At 42.2% G+C, this 23,084-nt stretch overlaps 1 protein-coding gene across 1 annotated transcript in view; it reads left to right on the top strand.

Annotated features, from left to right (window-relative positions):
• LOC139295078 (polypeptide N-acetylgalactosaminyltransferase 10-like) overlaps positions 1-16,501 on the top strand; it is a 67,361-nt gene extending 50,860 nt beyond the window's left edge. Inside the window, exons 7-12 of the mRNA XM_070917159.1 lie at positions 1,960-2,077; positions 6,128-6,235; positions 11,617-11,838; positions 12,393-12,509; positions 14,810-14,959; positions 16,337-16,501. Of these exons, the coding sequence (XP_070773260.1) occupies positions 1,960-2,077; positions 6,128-6,235; positions 11,617-11,838; positions 12,393-12,509; positions 14,810-14,959; positions 16,337-16,501 (880 nt within the window). The remainder of the gene's footprint in view (positions 1-1,959; positions 2,078-6,127; positions 6,236-11,616; positions 11,839-12,392; positions 12,510-14,809; positions 14,960-16,336) is intronic.
• The last annotated feature ends 6,583 nt before the right edge of the window (positions 16,502-23,084 follow it).

Here is a 23,084-nt window from a genome sequence, read left to right as displayed (position 1 = left end):
TAAAAGCCTTAATGCCGAAAACATGAACCATTGAATTACGTAACTTCCTCAAGTGGTTGTGTGAAGCCTCAAATGTAATATTTGGTAAAAAACTGGTTCGAGAGGTGACGCTCAGAGTCATCAGTGTTTATTGGCAAACATTTGTATCTGAACATGCCTCTGGCTGTTGTTCTGGATCTTGTCTTTTAAACGATCCTCATTTCCACCAGCTTCATCCGAGTTGTGAGACGTCAGTGTGTGTTTCCCTCCGCACAACTCCAGGGAGGTGAAGTGTGTTTGTGTTCTCCCACTGGCAAACAACAGCTAACAATCTCCACCCCTCAAATCAGTGCCCACACAGTGTCCGTGCTCTCTTTGCTAAGCTCACACACTCCAGTGAACATACAGCAGTTTGCAATCACTACTCTTTGTGCAGTCAAACACACACACACACACACATTTCCTTTGTCCCCCTGCAGCCACTGTTGTTTCGTCTGCTGATGAAAGTCTGTCCGCTGCACGTCATTCAGCGCTACTCCGTGGAGGTACGAGGAAGTATGTGTGCGACACACTGTCACCCAGTCAGGCAAATCAAGTCAGTCAGTGTGACAAACATATTTAAAGAGTTGGAGGGCAGCGTCTGTGCCTCCTGACTGAGTCTCCACTCAATCAGGTTTGTCAAGCCTGGATCACAGTTTTCTACTGATTTGAAATCTACAGTTTGTTAGAAAGACAAGATAAATGCAGTGCAGTCATAAAGTATTAGAACAGTGGAAAGTCTGGAAGGAGGTCTCAGAGGGCCGTCCACCATATTGTCCAAACAAAGGGAGGCAGGGAAACGAGAGTGTGGTTTCAGCGATCTCCTCTCTGTGGATTTAACGAGGTTTAAAGTGTGATGATTTGAGGGCTCACTCGTGTTTACTTGTTCTTCGACTTAATGAACTTGCAGCTCCGTCCCTGTAATGATTGAGCAAATTATTGCTTTATGTTTATGTCAAAGAAACGTATTCATCACAAACAACATACCAATATACAGACTGTACAGGTGTTAACGGTAGATGGCTAACAATGTAGGAACAGTGTGTGTGTGTGGAGTTGGGCAGTTTCTTAAATATTTGTATGAATGTGGAGTAGCTAGCCACCATCGTCTATCTTGTATAATTTCATAGTTCAACACACAAAGGCTCTCTAGATGGATTCTCTTCCCTTCTGCTGCTCCTGTTTTCTTCCAGCTGACACTGGTGTCCTGATGAGAGGCTGTTCAATGCATTTCATTCAGCCCCCCCCCCCCCCCCCCCCCCAGGGAGGAGCTCCCTCTGCACTCTGAGCTGAGGACCATTATGTTGTTTGGCACCGCAGAGCTTGTCATACAAGTCAGAATTCACAATGGTTCAGATGGGTAGATATGTTGTGCGCTGTGCAGAGTGTCACTGGGTTGCTAAACACATGCAGGCACATACAACAGACAAATACCCACTTCCAGGGAGGAAGTGTAATTTCCCCCCCCCGGGGATCAATAAAGTATTTCTGATTCTGAATCTCAATAAACCCTGACTCGCCTCACAGCCTGTAAACTGTAATAAAATATTCTCATCATCTGTGGTCACAAATAGACGCTTGTGTTTTACCATTTTATAGGATCAGCTATCGGATCAGGATCAGCAGAGTGTAACCACAGCCTAATATTCTTTGTATTAATGAAATGAATTTAAGTAATATATGTGGATCAACAGCCTGATCACCAGGCAACCGCCAAGCAACACCTTAACAATCAAACAGAAAACCATTTCAAACCACCTCCTGGTGTCCTGACAGCTGCCCAAAACAGCCAGCTGTTGAAAATCCACAACTGACAAGAGATGTAGAGCTGCGAGCTGCACTGATGCAATATCACATCATGTTATGAGAGTAGATTATCTCATGTAATGAAGATTTATTGTCCCTAATTGTGTGTGGCTGTGTGTCTTTTGTATCTTCCAGGTCACCAGTGATGGCAGGCGGACTGTTTGCTGTGGACAGGAAGTGGTTCTGGGAGCTGGGAGGATACGACACGGGTCTGGAGATCTGGGGAGGAGAACAGTACGAGATCTCCTTCAAGGTAGAAAACGAAACACACCACACACACACAGGGTCGTGTAGAAAATAATCAATAGTGTCACTTTGACCTCTGTGTCAGTTTTGCAGTGTGTTGACTGGAAGTGGGTCCGTCCATGTTTCATGTTTGAAGTCAGTGTTCCAACTTTGTACATTTTGTTCTGAATATTTTACACTATGATTGAAAACTGTTCCGTATGTTAAACGTAAGGAGCACTATGAACCATGTGTGTTTTTGTCATGCAGATTTAGTTATTTTGTTAGAAACATGAGCAATATTTGAATAGAAAATGACGCCTATTTCAAAAGAAGATACAAAACAGGAAAGTTTTGATTATTTGATTTGATTTTGATCACCATCGGCTGTATATTCAATATTCGCACATACAGACTCTGCCCATGATGTATGTTCCTCCAGAGCTCCTTCAACTTAACGGACAATTACTGATTTTGAGCTCAGATGCATCTTAAAACATTCACATTTTGACATGTAATTGCTTTTTAAGGAGGAAAGTGTGTGTTCCAAATGTTTCTGCGAGTGTTTTATTTGTTTATGCACAGTTCTGCTAGAAAAACAGAGAACGTGCCCATGAGACGTTCCTCATTATGGTTTCAACTCTTGTTCCAGTCATTTGAACCAAGCATGGAAGACGCTCCACATTAATCATCCTCAGAATAACATATTAGATTATGCTTTTGTCTGGTGCTTCAGCATGAATTATTCTATAGCGTAACCATAACTGCTTGCGACTTGGCCCGCATGTTGTGAGCTCTGGACAGAGAGCGCGGCCCGTCACAATAATTGAATTCTGGTTTGAATGAGTGAGGACTTTTGTCGTCTCACTCAATTAAGCACAAAGACCACTGCTGTGTAGTTTGATTTGATTGGACATATGCTGCAGTGCGATACTAAATGTCGTTCCTTTCCAGTGGAGCGGATGTGCTGTTGATAAAAATTGAGCATCCAAATCAAATTTGCTGTCAAATTGTTTTACCTTCTACTGCTTCCTCACATTAATGCTTACCCTTTCTGTTGCTCTATTTTGATAATTGATACTGAAATAAAAGCGATTCAGCATGTATCACGTGTATTTAAGCTTTTGGCAGTTTGGAACAGGACCAAAGCATTCACAGTGCAGGAGTGTAGAAGAGCAGTAGCTGTTTTAAATCACATTTTAGTCAAGAAAGACGAACAACACGCAACGCTGAAAGTGACAGAAAAGGTAAAGACGCGCTCGAACATCCAGCAAGGTCAGCCAAGTCTACGCTGATGTTGACTATACGAAGTGTAGACGGAGACGCTTTTTACAACTAACAGCTTTGTAAGAGCAATCAGCCAAGTTGTTATTGATCAGTGTCAATGTCATCAGCTTTAGTTTGGCTGCCAGTTTACAGGTGACCCAAAACCAAAGGTAGGAGGAGGATATTTGATTTGTTAGATTTCATTACTGAATGCCAGTTGACAGTTGAGAGAGGATCGTTCTTTAGACTTTGACGTCAATGTTTGTTAAAATACAAATGCACAGAAAAAAGGTTTGAGTTTAGGCTTAATGCATATTTTAGTTTAATGGACAATGACATGTAGATGGTTGCAGTTTTCATCCTTGTTGCCATACTACTACTTTCTCTGTCCTGAATCTTTGTCCTTTAAATGCAAAGACTCTAAACTTAAAGGTAGTTTTCCTCGTCAAATTTTAAACCTGCATTGTTTACATCCATGTTTGCTTCGCTGCAGTCTGCTTCTTCTTTGGTGGAGCATTGCTACGTTTCTTAGCATGTCACCGCCACCAACTTTTGATCAGGAGAAAAGCATGACGTGTGTTGCATTGCCTGCATGAACACGCACATGAATATGGATCCTCATGTGCACAAGATACAAACAAAACAGGGACCCGCTCATAAAAACATTGCTCCTTAGTGATACTAGTGGTCTACTTTTAAGTAAATTCTGGTTTCTCCAGGTAACACCTAAAGCAGGTAACCACAGCCTTCATTTGATGCCTTTTCAAAATGAGGTTACTGCTGACAAACAGAAATAATCAGATTAATTACTGGTATGTAAATGCAGTCGATGCCGTCGGGGGAAGTGGGGCGACAGGCCACCTGCATTGTAGAATATTGGCTGGCACCAACGTCATTGCATTTTGGAGCTTGTTTTTGAAAAGCACTGTGAAGATAAAGGAGTTGTTATTTTTAAAAGAGGTGGTGGTGTGGTTTTAGTCTTCATGGTTTGAGGTGAGCAGATTGTAGAGGTCGTGTGTTCGAGGTGAGTGATAAGACTTTCAATTTAATCCTACGAGCGCTGAACTCAAGCTCTTGATCCCTCCTGCAGCAAGTCGCCCCTGTTATTAAGCTCAAGTGTTTCAGTCAGGGATGAAGACGACGGAAGGGATTGGCGCAGCAGGTCAGACCTTCCCTACAGCGAGATGTGGAGAGGGTGGATTCAATCTGTTATTTCTATATATATTTTGTTTGTTTGTCCAAGCTGGAGTGGTGCAACAAACCTGACAAAGAGCCAGCTGATATCCACTCTGGAGGATCAGGAGGGAGAGTGATACAGAATATCAACGAACTGGAAATTACCAAAAGGAAAGTCCATCAGTCAGTTTCTACTCATTATTGACTTACCCAGCTTCCCCTGTGACCAGTCCATGTCCATCATCAGACATGCGTCCTCGAGAAAGACCCCGAACTTGTTAAGGCTTTGTAAGTCAATCTGAATAAAAGCACTACAGTGGCAAAATTGTAAAAAAAATAAATAAATAATGACTTGAAAAATGTTAGTTGTAGTCTGGAAAACGATATCGATATAACTGAGGGATTCTAGTCACGACAGGAGTAGGAGTAGATTGCAAGATCTGGGAGCCTGTGGAGGACGGAGTGCTGTGAGGTGGCAAGTGAGGTCAAGGAAAGTATGAATAACCCAGCGTGGTTGCGACCGTAGAGTCACAAGAAGCCTCCTACATCACAGTTTATGTGTTTTGAAAAGTTTGTATGGGATATGATTGATTTTGAGAATACCCCAACATGCTGCACAATCAGTTGAAAAGGGGATCAAATGATGATGTGTTGTAAAGGGGGGGTGTGTTCAGTCTTTCACTCACCATTTCAGGCATCCATTGGTTTCCGTTTATCTCTGTAAGATCAAGTCACATTTATGTCCTTTATCAAGTTAAGATGCCAAACATTCTCTGGGTCCATGGTCGACATTTCTAATTAATAATGGAAATAATCAGTTGGTGGAGCCGTACAACTAGCAAACGCTTGACTTACGTAACATCACCATCGGCATCCATTTGGCTGCATTGTTGTGTGATACTGCAGTTTAGAGTTCAGCACTGTGATACGTAACATAACTCAAGCAAGTTTCAGTAGTCTGCCGTGTGATTTTCAGACCGACCGTGTGGAACGGTAAGAAAAACAGTTTTGAGGTTTTAAAACACATCAGCATGATTTGCGACATGGTTAGCTGGGATGGTGAAACAGTTTAAAACAGTAACCTGGTGCTTTCAGTGCAGTCGTATACCTGCCTGAGCAAAAACGAAGCTATGTCGCACTTTCAAAGATTCCTGCACAACAAAGAGACGAGAGTTCAGCTGCGTCCAGGCAAGTGTTTCTTCAGATACTGAAAGTGGAAATTCTAAATCTTAATCTTAAAATCCCAAATCTATCTTTAAGATTTCAGATACTCACACAGACTGCAGACTTGAAAGGTGGCTCTGCCTTCCAAAAGTAGCATAACCAATCCAATTTCAGTCTTTGTCATTTAGCTAAGCATGACTGACTTGCCTTGCGCTCTTTGATGTCTGGTCTCGATGCAGTCTAGAAACGGCGTGCTCACTCCTGCACTTCATAGAAGGGTTTTAAGCTTTAGTCTAACCTGACGTCATATTAATGCATCTGGTCGTAAACATGAGTCCGACTGTACGCTGACTTCTCTGTCTTCCAGCGCTTTGTCTTTCTCACACTGTCTGTTTCATCTCTCTTATTTCTTGGTCGGCTCGTCTGATGTTCTCACTGTTTATCGCAGCTGAATCTCTCTCTGTCTCTGTAGGTGTGGATGTGTGGTGGTCGGATGGAGGACATCCCTTGCTCCAGGGTAGGACACATCTACAGGAAGTACGTCCCCTACAAAGTTCCTGGTGGGGTCAGCCTGGCCAGGGTGAGTCTCAGATCATTTTATGGCATGTTGGTGTGGACACAAGGTCTGCTTCTGTGGAAACATTGTCAAATGTTTGACATTGAATGTGTGGAGGTTGAAACATTTATTACACCATGCTGCAAAATTAAACAAATGCCAAAAAATATGAACAGTTCAATGTAAAATATTCAAATAAAAATATTTTCTCAATAAGTGGATTCCAGGAAAAGCTGGTTTCTAATCTGAACTGTTAACAGTGAGTTCTGAGTTGCATTGTGGGTAATGTAGGTGCCAAGACAATATCTCTGGTTTTGCTGAATCGATTCTGATTCCTTTTTTCTTATTGTCCATCTTGAGTCTGATAGACTAGAGAATTGGTGGAATAAGTGAGTTTGAAAATGAGTTTGTTTATCAACACTAGTATCAGAAATGGTACCCAGCCCTAAATACAACTGAAACATCTAAAAACGGAAAATGCTTAAATCATCATTTCAATTCATTTTTGCATTCAGCACCACGGTGATGATTAAAATCACAATTTAGCAGCTTTCATATGTTTTAACTTGCAGTGTACGTATCAAACCCCTGTATCCACAATCCACCACTTCTTTATCCCTTTAACACTTCAACACAGTATGATCATTTTCAAAAACTGGTTCATCTGGCCTGTAGCTGAGCTCTATTCATTATGCATGACTCAGCGTCAGTCTGACACCTGGCTCTGTTTGTTTCGGCTGAATATGTAATTAAACCTCTTGGCCTTTGTTTTTGCCTCGTCGGTCTGACCATTAGCTCCTCGCTGAGGCTGCATCGAATGCTGATATCAAACCGGCAGCATGCATAAGTACTTACTGTCCCTCGGGCTGCGATGAACTCTGTTTTGTCCCCTGTGTCCTTCTCTGCATAGTAGTTTAAAGAGAGTCAAATACATAAGCGGTCCTTTCCCTTTGAACTGATGCCTGCTGTGTTTGTTTGATATCGTCAGGAATGGATGAGACTGTAGTCGACATAACTAAGCTGTGTATCTGAATTAAAAATACATACAATTGTTTTCACTACACAATGTGACACTGGCATGCTGTTAAACATAACAAGAGACAAACAGCTGTGTCCTCCGTGGAAGAGGAGGCTGGGCTGAGGTGTGGAGATGCTTCATTTAAGTGTGTTTTCACAAAGGTGCAAACAAAAAACAATTTGAATGCTCTGAAAAGCAGCAACACAACAGACTTGTCACTCAAGATGGAAAAGAAAATGCCACAAATGCAAAGAGCTTGATTGAAAGTAGTTTGGGTGCAGAGTCTGTGGAGGGAGAGCTCTGCAGAAAGGTTTTGTGGGCGACTGAAGGAGGGGGAGGAAGAGATTTAGCCATTTTCTTGTTATTCTTTGGGATTTTTTGGTCTCAAAAATGACCTGAAAATGCTAATGTTGTTTTCAGACATAAACAGCGTTTTGAGATTTATTGAGGATTTTTATAACTCTGGATTTTATCCTCCGTCACAACAGTGTGGAAAACACAAAGGTTGAGCCAGGTTCAACAGTTTTTGCCGAATGACCTGCGTTGTTTTGCCTCTGTACTGGCAAAGTAGAGAGGGGTGGTGGTGCGTACAAATGCTTTAATACTTTTTGCAGATTTTCGTGGGAGTTTAATATCTATGGAGATAATACTACATTTCCATCATAACTGTCAATACCAGAATCCCATTGGACACCTGACGAAGATCAACCATGAAACTTTCGTGTCTGCCTCCGACTGTAGAGACGAAAGAAGGGAAATGGTTTCACAGAGAGAAGTCACAGGTTACAGGTTCACTTTAAAGCAGCTATAGTGGAAATTTATAGAATAACAATGTGACAATCACCCGAATCTGCAGCTCCTCGGCTGGTTCACCAAAAACACTATGGAGTTGCATTATGGGAAATGTAGGAGCCGGGGTTTTTGAAGCTATTCCCATATGAGAGACTGCTGCATTGATTTTGTCCTTTTTTTTATTGTCTTCTGCCTCTTTGTCTTCTCCCAACTTTATGGACTCTCTTAAGGGAGTCAACACAGTTTTATTTAGTGTAAGCTTTGGTCATGGTTCACCAAGAGGAGCTTTCAGTCATGGTCTAAAAATGATTTGCCTGGGGCGAAAATTAATTCCAGGTCTTTCTTTTCCTCTCTGCTGTTTCAATATCAAGCTACTGCTGATTTTGGAGGCATTTCTCATCCATATAATCGTTTCATGGTGAGAAAAACATTTTGACTTTAAGTGCCAGTAATGTCCTCTGTGCACATTAAGATGCCTTCGTTATCTTAGAGAACACTCCCTGCAGCAGGTAGAGATACGGAGAACAAAGGCCCTCCAGACGCACACCCTCACTCCAGTCCAGCCAACATGGAGAGAGATAGAACCACTGAACTCCCCTTCGCCTGGAGAGCCCGAGTTTCGCTGCAGGCAATGAGCTATGCTACAGAGATTGTGTGTGTGTGGCTGGAGGCTTTTTTCCTCTACATCTGTACCTCCAAAGGCCAGATGATTTGTATTTATACTTTCCCTGGAGGCTTGCTGAACCTGTATTCTCATTCACCTCACCTTCATACCTCCAAGGCTGCTTCCATCTTTGTTCTCAGACAGGTGTCTGTACCTCAGAGGCTGACAGGCTCTGTGTTTCTCACTCTGTTACACCTCGAAGCCTTCAGATTTACAGATTTCCCATTGCTCGGGTGTAAATCTTTCATTTTTGCAATTGTCCTAAACGCACAATATGTAATTTTTCTGCCGCTATGGGGTCTCTCCATCAAAACCATAACAAAAGATGGTGTTTGGTGATGTCATACGGTAGTGTGGGGAGTGGGAGTTGTTGTCATTGCAGTCAGCTTCTCCTGGTTAGGATTCCTTCACTGTTCATTGTTCAGGAGGTTTTTACTGGGAGCTGAATTATCCGCAGAGGTCTCAACCTCTCCAAAATAAACAGACCACTGAATAAAGCACTTTCACTTTAAAAATAAGTGTTTCCCCGACACTATTCGGCGTCTCAGAGGGCCTGCGAGCCCAGCTGCCGCTAACATTTACTCATCTGGTTTGATAACTTAAGATCCAGACGTCTGATGACTAAAATCCTCAAGCCAATGAAACCAATAGTTAAAAAAAGACAAGATCTAAAAACTGTATCATGAAAATGTGGCTTAAAACTTAATAAAAAGTCAACTTATGAAAAACAACCACAACGCTGATGCCTATGACGGCATCGACAGGAAAACGTAACGGACCATTAACTAAACGTTAAAATTACGTATTTCTTCAGATTTGAAAATTGTTGTAAACATTTGGGACAATATAAGTACACGTCAACAGAATATATAACATAAGTCTAATCGTTTTTAGACATTTTAATACAGAAATGCTTCATATTATATCCTTAAAGGACCTGTTGAAGAAGCTGCCTGCCCTGCACTCATCAAGCTGACGGTGTCTGTTAGTCGCCTGCTTTTCTTTTTTTGCATGTTGGATGTTTTCATAATGATTGAAAGAGCCAATGAAACCAAATGTGTGACCCTCTTTCTTGCACACATTTTGGCCAACATGAAACCGCCTGCAGTCGTTTCAGTTAATTCCAAGCTGCTTTTCTTTTAGTCCGGTGAAAACACTTGTGACAAGCTCATAAAAAGGCGTTTAAAGATTAAAGAAGAGATAAAAAACCAAAAGGTACTTCTCACCTAAAAACTGCAAAATGCAAACACATAAAATCAGCTCCCACGCCAGCGGCTGTTTTGGGACGAGTATGTAGGCCACACTAACAGGCAAGTGATACAATACACAGAAGGCCGGTTTCAAGATATTTCTGTCTGACACTTTTCTTTAGCTGTATCTTAAAGTTAAAATGATATTTTACTCGCGTGTTTTGCACAGTTGACACAGTTCCTTGGCACATTATTTTCCCCAGGAAGTGGTCTTAACAGCAGACCTGCAGGTGGAGTGAAACAAACAAAGAGACATCCTGCTTCATAATCAGGCTTCTGTCTTTATAACCATCTAAACCGCAGTGACATGACAGTGTTTCAGCTTTAATAGATATGTTCGCCTGGCTCGTTTTGAATATCCACAGTTATATAATATATATATATATTATTGTTGTACACATTTAAGCTATTAAGCTGATGCTTACTCCTTTTTATCCTTGAAGATTCCCTTTTAAAGTTACCCAAGTTTCTTTGACATTTTCTACATTCTTCAGTGTTTGAATCTGTGTTGACTGTCACATACAAGCCCTGTGTCTTATTGGAACTATATGATGTTTACACTGAGTGAAATAATATAACAAACACCATGTTTTCATGGCTGCACCGCTGCATCAGACAGAAATGTCCTAATATTGTTTGGGGCGTTTTGTTATGCACACTTCCCAGTAGTGCAAGGAGATATATGATGTTAGTGGAGAATTTGGGGAACTACTAGAATTTAAAATAACAATAAACGATGCTTTTCCGTTTGTGTAGATCAGGTTTTTTGGCTCTTCAGTACTTTTGTCCTCTCTCGCCTTCTGGGACGTGACGACAGGTCGCGTCTGATGATTGGCTGCCTCTCCACTGAGCGGCTTTGATCATTTCGTCACGTCCTATCAATCAAAACATCAAGGATGGCAGGATGTACAGACGGTGGCTTAGCTTATGTTTCAACGAAGACAGTCCGCAGTGACAGAGAATTCATTTCGCATCAATAATCTTCGGCGTTTACACCAAATAACAAAATATTAACAGCGTTCATGATACACAGCTTCACTGTAAAAATCTGTGTTAAACCTTTTACGTTTCCTGCATCCTGCCGTTGCTCATCTTCTCTCCAAACTTTAAACTCTTCTTCCTCCACCCTCTACTTTTGGACCTGAATACATAAATTGCTGGATGTCTGTTTTATTACGAGATATTAGTCTGGAGAACATCCAATGAGAATCACTGGACTGAAATCAGTGCTACTTGAACTTATCTAGTCCACTCCTCAAACCACTGAGTGTCAAATTGTCACCTTTTAACTCCTCAACCTTGCGAACAACAACATGAAAATTCAAAGAATCAGTATTTTTATACTTCCAATGGGTTTAAAGTTTGTGTGTAATGTGAGAGGGAGACCCAACTCTGCAGTTCCCTTCAGCTCTACATCCATTGATGATGCCCCTAACCCAAACAAATGCCTGTTGAGCACCACAATGAACCAACTGAAAATCCCTTTAGTCCCTGCTCTCGCTGTCTTTCTGTTTTTCTGTCTTTTCTAGCGCTACACAAAATATTGTCTCTGTGGCTCTGATGTTTGTACTCCTTAGTATTCATTGTCTGTTGATAGTATTCATTGTTTGTAGTGTTGTTGATGTGAATACTAAGGCCTGACATGTAGAATGAAAACAAAAGTGTTTCGCTCTGATTTCAGAACCTAAAGCGCGTGGCAGAGGTGTGGATGGACGAATACGCCGAATACGTCTACCAGCGTCGGCCCGAGTACCGACACCTGTCGGCAGGTGACATGACGTCGCAGAAGGAGCTGAGGAACCGCCTCAACTGCAAGAGCTTCAAGTGGTTCATGAGCGAGGTGGCCTGGGATCTGCCCAAACACTACCCACCGGTGGAGCCTCCTGCTGCAGCGTGGGGAGAGGTACAGTCGCCTTTCATACCCTAAACACATGAACCATCTCATGGAGGATTTCATTTCACTACGCAGTGAGATAGTGAGAGATAGTTCTCAACAGTAGGTTTGTCCGATTTAAAACCATGACGTCATGACTACAAGATAATACACTAGCCAGTTGTTAAAGTTTGTGCTCGAGAGAAACTGAATCCAACGCTGCTTTCTCTCAGCTGCCTTTTAAAACGTAGCTCTGTCTTGGAGGATTTTAATTTATGAATTGCTTTAATTTGAAAGTTTATTCAATATAACCATCAGACCAAAAGATCAGGATCATTAGTAACAGATTTTTCTAAAATAACTCAAGCTAATAATCATATCTATAGCTATCTAATCATGTCGCTGCTGTCTGATGGCACTCAGACAGAAGAGAGCACATTTATTTAATCTGAATCAGAGATGAATTTGCATGTTGTTGCCAAATTAAGTTAAAAAGTTTTGATTCTGCTTCAACAGTTTTGTGCGTAATGTGGTTTGAGTTGAAACTGTTAATGCCTTTGCCGTCCGGTTGGTCTGTGTCGTAGGTCCGTAACGTGGGCAGCGGCATGTGTATGGAGAGTAAACACTTTGTGTCCGGGAGTCCCATCCGCCTGGAGAGCTGTGTGAAGGGGCGGGGCGAGGTGAGCTGGAGCCATGGACAGGTGAGCAGCCTCTTCACACTCGTTAGGCTTGACTTTAAATTTACAGCCAGGACTGAGCATTAACTGATGCAGAAGACTCAACTTTGACCCTGTCAGTAATGACCAACGAGACAAAGAGGACACCCTTAAACATGCACAGATGAAACTGACAGACATTAATCTAATAAATCAGTAAATGCATACAAACACTTTGAAGTTACCTTGAAGTGAAGTGAATAAGTAAATGCAGTATTCGTGTTTTAAGAGCTTCAGTGAATCACTCGACGCTCACGTGAACTTATTGTTCAGTGCTTAGGTGCTCTGGGTAGAGGACTTCATGGGTTCACTTGGTACCTAGTAGCCAAGACACGACCTGGGTCCCGAGCTGGGCTGGGTCCAAATTATATCACTCTAATCTGGTCCAAGTAGGGTCCTGTTCTATTCCAGGTCCGTGCGTCAATATATGTACTACCTGAGTGGATCCAAGTGGACTCACTATCTGATCATATGACGTGTCGTCATCATCATCATCATCATCACTGCTTTTTGAGGCAGACCAACAGTGTAGTGCAGGAAACTGACCCGTGCTGGTGGTCTCTCTCTATATTAAGGTCCGTTCAGGTCGACCGCACTTCGGATCTGGTCTAATTATCCTCAAGTTTTTGCTCCGAGGAGGGTTTGATTGGAATCGGGTCTCTTTGTTTTGAAAATGAATGTATGCACATCTGGTTTAGGGCAGGTTTCCCACGGGTCAGTTCAGGGTTGGGTCCAGAACTTTAGCTCTGGCTGGTTCTTGTTTTATCCGCACTCTGACTGCCGTGAGTACAGAAAAGGGTTTATAGGGCAAACTTTGAGACCACCACCATTGTTGATATATTGTTTACTTAGTAATTGTGTTTCTTCTGCTAAACAAACATTCATGTCAGATGAACTTGCGCAGACACATAAACCGCACACACCCGAGCGGCGCTGCTTCATTATCTTTGCATTGTTCTAAAGGAGTCTGTTTGTTCTCACGCGTCGCACTGAAGGTCTTTAAGCCGAGCTCATAATACAAACTTAATAGACTGAACGTCCTTTTGTTTCCACAGCTGAAACACCGCGCCTCAGAGCTCTGACAGTTTAGTTGCTTTAATCTGAAAACGCATTGTAGTTTAATCTGTGTCACAGTTGCAATCTGTATTCAGCGCCAGCGAGAAATGGATTCATTACAAATCACAGGAGGCCCTCTGGCAGCTGTCCTCGTCAGGGCTTTTTGATTGTGAACCAGAGCGGTGGAGGAACTTGTTCACCAAGTCTTTGAGCTGGAGGAGTGACGGCCAAAAACTAAAATCAATTGCAATAATCATAGAGCTTCTTTTTATTTTGACAAATTAAAGCAAAAACATGTGTTTCTGTGAAGTTGATGCAGAAACAGATTTACACAAGTACAAGCTAGATATTGATTATCAGTAATCTTTGTGGATATATGTATATTACGTATTATATTATGTCTATATACTATATATATATATATACTTAGAATAAAAACGTATATTCAGATGCTCCAGAATCACACAGTCTTCATCATTAGTGTTATCTAATGCTGTTAAAGGCTTCACGTTTGTACACAGCAGCAAAACAAGCCCGCGTGTACGATTACAATCATTTCGTTTATACTGTGTGTCTGAACGTACCTGCAGTGTACATAACAATGTAGAAAGTGTCGGTGGATCTCTCACGTTTCATCTTGATGCAGTCAGTAAGAATATAAATGATGTGCCTGCTCTCATGTTTTCAGCTACAATACAGCTCAGACACCTTGTAAGATATTTAACCTCCATTTGCCTCCATAAGATAATCAGCAACCTTCACAAGCCTGTCTGATACATTAACTGTATAGTTATTATCCACAGAGGCTGTTTCTCTCTCTGAGGTCATGTGTTGCATTTAATGGATTCATCATAGCAGCCAGTATGACCAACACAAAACCGAGCCGATCATGATCCAGAGTCCACAACAACTCATCCAACGCTTTTGAAAGTAAAACTGTATGAAAGAGCTTTAATCGTGTCCAGCCAGTAAAACTGAGTGCAAAGGTCAAAGCCAGCGTCTAAATGAAAGAAGCGATAAAAGTCATAAAGATTCATAAAGAGTCGGAAAGTGCAAGATATATACTGAAGGTCACCACAGCAGCTGCGTCTCTAATTGGTCTGTTTTGATCAAACTTAAAAGGTTGATCTCGTCACCGATCATCGGCCCATTCATCTTTTTCCCTTTGCTTTAGAATTTGAGTGTTTTAAAGAGAGCGTGACATTGCAACTGAGATGTGTGTCCTGCAGGTGTTCACGTTCGGCTGGAGAGAGGACGTCCGGGTGGGCGACCCCATGCACACTAAAAAAGTCTGTTTCGACGCCATCTCCCACAACAGCCCCGTCACCCTGTACGACTGTCACGGCATGAAGGGAAACCAGCTGTGGCGCTACAGAAAGGTAAGAGGAAGGTGTTCACACTGTAAACACATTATCTCTCTTCTCCGAACATTTTGTTCTCTCCCTCCCTTCCTCCTCCTCCTCCTCCTCCTCCTGTACGAAACAACAAAGCTCCAAACATAACTGACTTCACGCCGACTTTATCACCCTACAAAGTTTTGCACATTTCAACAGAATCTACCCTGAAGCTGATGGACCTTCATAGGACCTCATTATGCTGTTGTTATGCATTTAAGCTTATTACAAAAACATGCCACACAGGAGGCCGTCCTGGTAACATCTCGAGGATTTCATTTAGTGTCACAAACAAGGTGCTTTGCAGCAGTAAAAGCAAAAAAAAGACAAGACAGTAGTAATATAGCAAAATGTAATTTTAGAGAAACATCATAATAATAATAATAATAAAAAAGCCAAAAATAATCATTTTAATGCTCTAACACGAGACAGCATTTCTTGCTGCGTTGTAAATGAATGCAGCTGTATATCGTTATGTCAGTTAAAAACTGTGAACGCAGTGAGTGGGTCGCACAATACATATATTTTATCTTTTGTTAATTTCAACATATTTTGGGGTCTGACAAGAATTAGATTCTGGACTCGATAAGAACAGGAATCAATAAGGATCTGAGTCAGTCATCTCAATAAGGGACATCCAACCTGTGACGTTTTAAGAACATCCCTTATTTGGCATTAATAAGCAGTATATAGACACGTCCTTATAGCGTCTCAGAAAGCATTTATTTATCACATTTATCAAATAAAGCTGTTTAAAACTCATGAACGCATCTTGAATTTAAGAAATAATAGTTTAATAAAAACAAATTCTTAACTCGGGTGGCCTTCATTAGCAGATGGAGTTCGCTCAGTTTTCATGAGAGTGAAGGTCTATTTATAAATAAGTAGATACATTATTAAACAAATGAATAAGTAACTATAATCCACGTAAACATAATGAATATTTGATAAATACATTCTTCATATTTGATCATATGAAACATGATTTTTTTATGATTACAACTGTCTTATATTATATTGGGGTCGATGGTCACCTTGTATGGTAGCCCGCTGCCGTGTGTGTGTGTGTTTAAAGAGTCCCTTTATCTGCTAATAAGTACATTTTAGTGTGTCATAAACATGTATTCATTGTTTATAATCCCTATAAATGCTAAAATGGGCATCCTTAAATCTTAAGTGTCATTGAAAGCACCGCCAAATGTGTTGAAATGGCCCCTGAAGGCACCGCAGGGAGATACTGTGATGTGGAGTGAAGTTTCAACTCATTTTTGGGGGCTTTGATGGTACATTTTAAAATAAGAAAAGGTTTTTTTTTTTGTTCCTTTGACAATCCTTCTGTTTCTCCCTCCATCCGTCCTCCAGGACAAGAGTCTGTATCACCCCGTCAGTAACAGCTGTATCGACTGCAGCCCGACCGAGCGGCGGATCTTCATGAACACGTGCGACCCCTCCTCCCTCAGCCAGCAGTGGCTGTTTGAGAGGACCAACGGCACCGTGCTGGAGCACTTCAACCGGGGCACCAACTGAGGCCCTGCAGCACCCACAAAAAAAAAAACAGACTCCTGACGCACGCAGGCGTGGATCTGCTGGTGCTGCTGATGCTGTGAAATGGGGTTTTACATTCACTCCCCGTTCACCTGGCGCTGAGGTGACAGCTGGTTCTCTTTGGGGTGCTCAGAGTGAGGCAGGATGGGATACCGAAGGGGGAGTTAGAGGAAAGACTGAGTTGAGCTCTGATTGATGGGTTTGTGTTTAAAAGTGACTTTGTGTGTGAGATGTTTGTGTTCATTCGCAGCGTCGCTGTGGCGGTGGATCCGTCTCACTTCCTGATTTTGCTGTTGATTGGTTATCTGACATTCCTCTCATGTCTTTTCTCATTCCTATTGTCTATTTAAAATTCCCTCTGGCTTTATCTATTGCCTTTCTTTCCCTCTCTGTCTGCCTGCCTTTATCCTCGGCCTCCATCTCTTTCCCCTCTCCGCCTCTGCCTGCACGTCCGTCTCTATCTGCCTGCATGACTGCATCTTTGCCCACCTTCTCCATTCTCCCTCTCACATCCCCTTATGTCTCTCCAGCTCTGACAAGCTCCCTGGGGGGGGGGGGGCTTCTGCTGAGCCAAAGTCATCCTGACACCTGGGTGAAGCCAGGCAGAACCACTCTGAAGATCACCTGGTGAATTGATTCTCCTTTACAACCCTCATCCACCCTCTGTTCCCTCCCTCACCTTCCCTCACGCCTCCTGCCCCCGCTTGGCTTGTAGAGTCTCCTCGTCTGCTCCTCTCGGTGGCCGATGTGGGCAGAGCGCCTTTGACTGTAGCAGGTGAAAGTGTAAGGGAAAGACGCGGCGTTCTCGTCTGCAGGTTTGTCACTGTGCCACGTTCTTCTTTTATTCCTCAGAGGAGAGCGATATCTAACGCCAGGGTTTGTTCGGGCCACCTCTTGCTATCTAAGGGCTTGTTTGTTGTTATGGTGGTGATGGTGGGGGCGGGAGATGCTGTCGCACCTCTCAGAGTTTACCCCTGCTTTCTGAACCCCCCTGCTGCTCCCCACCCGACTCTGCCAATCAGTCGCCAGAGTGACCTCGTCGCAGACGGCTGAGCGCCGGGTCACGTCACGGCACGAAGCAGCAGGCAGGAACGGACTGGATGACTAGTTCTGTGACTGGCGGGCCAACTGATTCACAGCAGGGCCGCCTGATTGGCCGGCTGCCGAGCTGACACATCACTTTAGCGTACAGTGTGAGCAGGAGGGGAGACCAGTGGGGGAATTACTCTGGATAGGCTCGCGAGGTAGCTCTGGGGTTGAGACAGATGTGGGGGTTTAAAATGCATAAAGCACTTGTGTAATGATAAACTTGAATGAAATCTTAGTGCCTTGTTAGAAGAGGACTAGATGTAGGCGTGTATTTCCAGAAAGTGTGTGTGTGTGTGTGTGTATATGTCGTCCAAAATGAATCTTTTGTTCAAAAGAGTATCTCATTAGGAAGTGAACAGGATTTAACCTGGACTGTGGTGCAGGACATGGAAGGCACCACTGGCTTTCGAAATGAAAACACGTGTAACTGCTGGCTGTGAATAGAGCTAAAGAGACTTTTCTTTCTCCACTATATGTTCCTCCTGCCTTGAATAGTTAGACCTCTCTTCTGTTTTAATCACGACGTGATGCTGTTATGTTGTTTCCCCACCTGTTCAATCCAAAGTACTTTTATGGGGGAGGGAATCGTTGTTGTTGACCACCTTTTCCATTGGCTTTTGTTTTTAATGAAATGTTCTTTCACCTTTTTGTTTTGATCCTGTGGTTCAGCTCGTGATGATTTTGTTTGAATTCCTGCTCGACGTGATGTTCTGGTCTGTCGCCGGCATCATCCTCTAATCCGATTATGTGAAGCAGAACAATGTACGGTGTGTGCCGTATTAATCATCGGTTCCAGGTATTGTGCCCTGTCAGGTTTTTAACAGCCAGGTGTATCCTCAACACACTTTAGTCCAGGAACTTTTAAATTCAAATTAGGCTAGCTTTGTCTGTGTAGATTAGATTGAAAACTTTCCAGATTATGCTAATAATAATTAGAATAATTAATGTGGTACACACACTTGTAAAAGCAAGAAAGATAAGTTGCCAAATAAATCTTAAATCCTTCACAGTCATTAGGAGTCCTCACCTGAAGGGTAGACCTACTCCATACAGCCGAGCTCCAGGAGATGAGACGCTAAGTGATGTTAGCTTAACATGAGAGCGTGTTTATTCACTCATCTTTTCAAATTGTACATATTCAAATACAAGTATGTTAATCTGCTGGTCCCCCCCCCCCCCTCCGAGGACTAAAGCAAGATTCAGAACATTGGTTTAGTGGGTTGAATCCAGATCGAGCTTTTAATTCAGACTTGAAAGCTGAAATCTGCTAAAAGTCTTTGGAAAATGGCTCAACCATTATTACATTTGCTAATTGTGAAGTCAGAATATCCCGAAGATGTTTCAGTACTTTACATGTTTCATCTGAAGAGTTAAAAACAAGGTTTATAAAACAGGGATGTGCATAACTTCCCATGTTTTATAGACTTTATTATACATTTGGCAGCCCATGCATCATTGATGTCATGTAATCTGTGATTTGGCAAAACCCTGACTTTACACTCTGAGCAGAGGAGCCTCGAGTTTTAAATGTGACCTTCAGGCTACACGCCTGGACAACTTGTACATTGTCAGATTGTTAAGAGGTGACCACTGAGTCGCAGCTGCAGCCAGGTTTCCACTACAGGACCAAACAGGATCAAACTGAACACCCATCGGACCTTTTTACACCCTGAGTCCAGTTACGGTTCCTTCTTTTCTTTGACACAGCTCTGTTTGGGTCAGCCGTGCAGTCTGGGCTGCACTGGACTGTTTAATATGAACACTGAGAACTGAGAAGGTTTTCTTGTCCCACATCTATCCTGCAGAACAGTTTGATAACATCTGGTTTGCCCTGAGCCAGCCGAGCCAGCCGCACAGTGAAGTGGAGTCACAGCGTTTCACATAATAACAAACTGTTGACTGACTCGATTCCTGTCGGTCAAACCTTCGATAAAGCGGAAGGTGGATTCTTACACGTACCAAACTGAGCAGTTATAGTCATGCATGGTATTATTTTCCCTAATCAATTTATTTGATATTAACAATACACCAAAAGGCTACATGTAATGTAACTCACAGTGAGAAACCCACAGAAAACCATCACCAAACTCTGCAGCTCAACGGAGCATTTGAGCTGTTTTCAGCTGCTGTGAAGTTCAGTCTCAGCACTCCCATCATTCTCGTTTCCAGCAGCAGCAGCAGGCAGCTGATTTCACCAAATATGATCTGATAAAGTCGCCGTGTGCTACCTGCACAGCACCGAAGAGCCGACAGGCGAAATCAGTGACTGGCTGATGAAAACAGTGCAACGATTAGCTGCTTGAAAGCCAGATCTTTTTCTTCCTCAGGAGTTGGTGGCGAGCAAAACAAAGCTGAAAGGAGAGTGAATATTATTAAACACCACACTGAATGGAGTATAATGTTAAATATTATAAAGGTGATAATATGTGTGCCTGTCAGTTTGTTGTGGAGCTCTTCTGCCTCTAAACCACAACACACACTTTTGGCTTTTTGACAATACAGTCACGTCTGTATTTACTTAATTCCACAGCTCTCACTTCCTGCGGCTGGTGTTCAGTCAGTGCAGCGCTCTTTATTTGACTCTTAGTTTGAATTGACACGAGCAGATGATGATGATGATGATGATAAAGAACTGTTCTGTGGGACAGATCCAGGATCTGAAGCGAACTACATGTTAATGAACGTTTGTGCCGTTACTGTGTTCTACACACAGTCCATCTGGTAAGCAACTCTTTACAGGAGCAGACAAGAGAACTGACATGATCTCTCTCGACCGTATGTCGCTAACTGAAGTAAAGTTTGTTAATTGAATATTTAAATATACATATTTATATGTTCACAAGCATCTTTTTATTACATCGAACTGTATCTCGGGTCGAGTTAAGAGTCTTAATGGACAGTTTGCTTCATTCCAGCTGTGTCTCTTATTGCTGTGTATCCACTACATGAAAATCTCCTTCATAACCACAGTTCAAGTATACGAACACGTTTCTTCTAGTACTCACATTCTCATCCACAGTTTTTGAGGTAAGACCGTCATAAATGTGTTGCCCTTTTTTCTCGTGATGTCTTTTTTTTACCCCATGATGTTGTGGTCCGACTAAAATTCGTTGAGCAATGTGAGGAAATCTCATTTTATAAGAGCAAAGGTTTTTAATGTCAGCGGCCGGCGTCGGCCAGTCACACCACGCTGTGTGAGTTTCGATGTGTAGGGAAGTGTACATTTTGTATCTCATGAAAAATATCCAATATTTTTTTCTACTGACATTGCAACTGTAAAAGTGTATTTAGATATTTAACAAACTGTACAATTAAACTGGAATTGTATGATATTTTTGCTGAAATTGTAAAATAAAAAGGTTTCTATATTTGGATGAAGACCTGTCTGTTTGTCTGTGGTGACGAATTAAATACAAACTTGATGAACACGGTAGTGAATACATGCCGCCATGTTGTCTTCCTCTTCCTCTTCCATTTCTAACCCAGATGAGCAGGTATGTGATTCCTGTTTTTCATCTGAAATTGGAGATAAAATTACAGTCCTGGTTCGCTGTGTCCTTTCTAAGCACTCGTCACCGCCAACTGAATGCTGCCCGACAGCCCCTTATTGATCCCTCTTTCTTCTTCAATCTTGGCTGAGGAGAGAAAATCTAAACCTGTCTAAAAACAACCCGTGGCTTCACGTGTTTACTCCATTTCCCTTTGTATCATTGTCATTTTTCATCTTTTCTTGCTGCCCATTTTGCTTGATGACAGCAATTAAAACATCTTAGAGCTGAAACTGCAGACTGAAGGTTTCACAATGTTGACGTGTATTAAGCATCCAAGTCACATGACACATGGCTCACATGAGGCCTTCTGAAGCTTTTAAAGAAAACAAAAATCCCTGTTTTTGTCTATTTCACCATGAGGATTGTACAAGTTGTAAAATTCAGAAAAGTTGCTTCTGAAGTAAAGGTCATCAGTATTTGCATCACATATCCGTATTTGGGTAATTCAGCAGATTTGAGGGATTTTAATGTTTTCAAGTTTTTTGCAGCTCTTAATCTTTGGTAAATATGTTCCCCATGCTCTCAAAAACAGGTTTTAAAGAGTAACATAGCGCCCCCTGAAAATCTTGTTTTTGTAGACCTCCAGTGGTGTACCTTCTCACCACCGGGGGTGGGGGTAACGGACTGCATTTACCCCCATCACTGTAACAAAGTCGGTGTTCTTCTGTACATGTTCTTTTTCATTATTTTTTGATCAGTGTCGGTAATTTTACTGACACTGGTGATCCTGTAGACTCTTCATTGGCCTGATATTTGACATGTGTTGCCAAAGCAGTTATGATGATGAAAGACAATGTTAAGGAATGAAAAATAACATAAATGATGTGAACAACAATATTAGTTAATAGAATAAACACACACACACTGGATGGAGCCCTTATAACTCATGACTGGCCTTTTCGAGTGTGGCCATGTGGAACAGCTGTATGTCTTACTTTGAGGCAGCCTAAAGGGTTCAGTATGCCTGAAACAGACCTAATCTAATTCTAAGTCTAATTCAATACAGTGCAACAGTCATAATGTAAAAGCCGATACCTTCACAGATGTCACCGAACTTCACAAATCTCATTCATTTGAGCGAATGATGAAGATTTTACAGAGTCCGGTCTCGACCTGCTCTATATGTAAAGTGTCACGAGATGACGTTTGTTGTGATTTGCTGCTGTATGAATAAAATTGGATTGAATCATCTTTTCCAACAGAACATTATCTGGAGCTGTTATAATGTGTGTGAAGCAGCGACCTCCACAGTGGAGACGGCAGAGCACCAGGTGGACGGACAGGCTGCTCATTCCCGCCACAATCGCCTCTTCTAAATAACTTCGGCATGGACGTCTGCTGCCCAGAGCTTTCTAATTTCCTCCCATTGTCACTTCTTGTTGTAGGTTTTGTATTACTTTAATCGTTTCTGTGACCGATGGTGCAAAAAAACACACTTTCCCCAAATGTTAATCCCATAATCATTTCCCCTGGCAACCCGCTAACTCTGATAGCTTTCAGGTTTCAGTGATTTATTCGTGGCTGGAGTGATATTGCTTTTGCAAGTCGGCCCATTTCTGTGAGTCTCTGGGGACGTCACGTAATGCACAACTCGTCACAGCGGCTCTGGCAGAGGGGGAACATTTGGGTTTGGTGCACTGTGAGAACCCTTTATAGCCTAGATGTTATTGGAACTTTCACATAATTACACAATCAGTAAACTGAGAACAGTTTAGCAGCAAAATGCTAATTAAATCGGATTTACATTACATTACATTTCTCAGTGTGTGCGAACTAAACTGATGTTATCTGCAGACGTTTTTTTTTCTGCGTAATGGTTTCCCCAATCATATTTATTTCCAGTTAATTAGCAAATAATCAGCGTTCCCTCAGAGTCATGAGCTGTAACTGGGACAGAGATCAGGCTATTACATTAGCACAGCATT

Source organism: Enoplosus armatus, chromosome 13 (genome assembly GCF_043641665.1).
Source record: "Enoplosus armatus isolate fEnoArm2 chromosome 13, fEnoArm2.hap1, whole genome shotgun sequence".
Lineage (NCBI taxonomy): Eukaryota > Metazoa > Chordata > Actinopteri > Centrarchiformes > Enoplosidae > Enoplosus > Enoplosus armatus.
Note: the sequence above shows the minus strand (reverse complement) of the source record. Positions and strands in the feature narration are given on the sequence as shown.